At 42.4% G+C, this 2899-nt stretch overlaps 1 protein-coding gene across 1 annotated transcript in view; it reads right to left on the minus strand.

Annotated features, from left to right (window-relative positions):
* LOC102678046 (general transcriptional corepressor trfA) overlaps window positions 1-2899 on the minus strand; it is a 71211-nt gene that overhangs the window by 66820 nt on the left and 1492 nt on the right. Inside the window, exon 2 of the mRNA XM_031513855.1 lies at window positions 2654-2899. This exon is cut by the window's right edge and continues 3 nt beyond it. Coding sequence (XP_031369715.1) covers window positions 2654-2899 — 246 coding nt within the window. The remainder of the gene's footprint in view (window positions 1-2653) is intronic.

The following is a 2899-nucleotide window of genomic DNA, read 5'->3' on the forward strand; positions in this document are numbered from 1 at the left end:
GTGCGAGATGCCAGGCCAGCCACCGCCGATTACAACACGAAAAACAGCCTCATCCAGTTGGGCTTGGCCGCAGCGGGAGTCGCCTCTCCCCTCGCTCTCGCGGCCATGAAAATATTACCAGAAGGACCGTAGATGGCCCCCGTACTTAGGCGTGAACCACCGGGACTACGATTCGAAAGGATGCAGTCCTCGAGTGCCTCGTAAATTACGGGCGTACGTTGCACTCGAGAGACGCGCATGTTCGTTTTGTATCGCCTTTGCCCGATTCCTCGAGCCCGTTCTCGATACGTGACGCTTGTGCAAACCGTTCCCTCGATTATAGACACGATTACGACTGAATGTCGCTTCGTGTTTCGTCTACCGAAAATATTACTTTGTTCTCTCTTTATAATCTCGACGAGAAGAGAAGCGAATTTACTTCGTCCGTTTCCTCGTCGCCTTCTACTCGGTTAGTGATCACGTGTCCATCGATCGATAATGTTGATAATGAACCAATGTCGATGTAAAAGAAGTACGAATCACGATACGAGATAAGGATGAATCGTCATCAGAGAATTAAATTTGTCCACGATCGTGCAATTAATCGTTTGGAAAAAAAGAAATGGAAGAAAGAAAGGACGAAGAGAGTACAAGGAGCGATAGCGGGTATCGTCGAAGAAGGGCTGAAACAAAGGGAGACACGAACGTGCTTGGTATCTCGGATCACGTGAGCGAGCACAAACTTCCAATGAAATTCGTTCGAAGCGACTCGTTCGACTAGTTTTCATGTTTCGTTGATAAGACGAAACCGACGACAAATTTATTTTACGATGAAAGCTAACGATCGACCATCTTTTTCGAACCACACATCCTCATCCAAACGATATATTTAATAAAGTATGTCTATAAATGGGAAAATGAAAGAAAATGAATATTTTTATATTTTAATTTTTTATAATCATTTGGTTTGAAAAGTCAAGCGTGAGATCAAGTATTCTTGTGTTAAAATCTAAAAATTTGTAAAAAATGAAATTGATCGATTTGATTTCTGAATGACTCGGTATATCGAAAAAAAGAAAAAAGAAAAAAAATGAAAAAGGAAAAAAGCACGTTTACGTTAGGTTTCTCAGTAACTAGATAATCGTTATCGAAGTTAAACGTAACTATCTCTAGGCGAGCGATTAAACCAAACGAAAAAAACATTGTTATGCGCGGATGCCAGGTGTAATTTAACAAGCAGGGATCGTAGCCGAGTGAAATACACTGGCGACCTAATGAAAAGCAAGCATGAAGAAATATACAAGAGAGATAAACGCAACGAGTTGCTAAAACAACCGGATTCAAGATTCGCGGGGAAAAATAAACTTGCTCTCTTTACGATAAACTGTTGCTTAAAATATTGGCTGACAGAATTTCCACTTAACGATAGTAATTCGAAAGAAGATTAATATATGATTAAATTCAAATCGCGTATTTCGGAAATGCATAACAGCTGAAGAAACGAAGAAGAAAAATAATCGCGAATTCAGCAGCAAGGTTAGGCGGACAACGCGTAATACTTTCCCTAATCGATTAACAAAACGGAAGTTTCGTCTGGACGTTGCTTATAATAGAAACACGAAAGAATAATAACGCAATCGTAAGATTATACATTTTCTTCCTAAACGCTCGAGTTTAGTACCTTCAGAGAAGAACCGTTAGGATACTAAATTTTTATTACGTTCCAATCGAAGTTCAACGTATCCGTCGTGGAATGCACGAAAGCTATAAACTCGTTGCAAAGAAAATTAGAAAACTCAGAAATATAGAAAAATAATAATACGTTTTGGCGAGTATAATAAGTTCTATATTTGAAATAAATAAGTCACGAAACTATACATTGTTGATCTTTTCGACCAATAGCCGGAAAGCAAAAAGTTATTATCATTTTTTTCGGATAGCAACAGAGTCGTGAAACGCACTCTTTTCTACCGTGATATATAAGTTCGCGTAGAACGAGGACCAGATACAGAGAGGCCAAAAAGAGAAAGAACGAAACACCAAGAAGAAGAGGAAGCAGAGAGAGAGAAAGGAAGAACAAGAGGGCGAGTTGGCAGCATCTACGAACCTATAAACACGCCGCGCACACAGATCGAACGCAGCCACGGTTGTCGGTCTCGTAACCGCGGTACAACGACCTCTGGCCTGCTGTCGAACGCGCCTTCGCGCTAATTGCGATCCCCGAACATTGGACCGAGACTTATTCACCGACAAAAGTATATTTCTCTAACGTCCAGATTATTCGATCGAAAACATTGAGATTCGTCGTGTAATTCTGTTTATTTGTACACTTTGTTACCTTCGTTCTTTCGTGGAATACAAGTGGCTCCTCCCGACAATGCGGAACTGTCGAGGAAAAAACTCGTCTGAAGAAACGTAAACATAACATACACGACTGACCAAATGCTCTCGATTCACGATCGTAAATATTATATAGGTAAAAAAAACGCATGTTCAAATAAGAGAAAGAAATCGGAATAAGGATTGGGCATCGCAATATGAAACGAAGACAAATACACGGTTTTCTAGTTACTCGTCGTCTAGTTTCTCTTGTTCGTTTTTTCTCTACTGCCTCGTGCCTCGTTCCTCGAGGCGTCCGTCGAAACACGACAGAGAAACTCTCTCGCTCACTCACCTGTCAGAACTCTCGGAGCTATCGTATCGATCGGCGCACCGCTTCTTCCCACAAGGGCCGACGAGGGTGTCCTCGGCCGTCCTAACCTGTCCCTTGAAAGGGCTACCCTGATGCCTGCCGGCAACGAGGCCATTTGCAGTAACACCAGCGGCACCAGCAGCACCACCGCCAGAAGCAGAAACAGCAGCAGCGGCAGCAGCAGCACCACCACCACCACTACCACTACTACCACCATCACTACTACCA

The sequence above is a fragment of the Apis dorsata genome, unplaced genomic scaffold (assembly GCF_000469605.1).
Source record: "Apis dorsata unplaced genomic scaffold, Apis dorsata 1.3 scaffold_772, whole genome shotgun sequence".
Taxonomy (NCBI): Eukaryota; Metazoa; Arthropoda; class Insecta; order Hymenoptera; family Apidae; genus Apis; species Apis dorsata.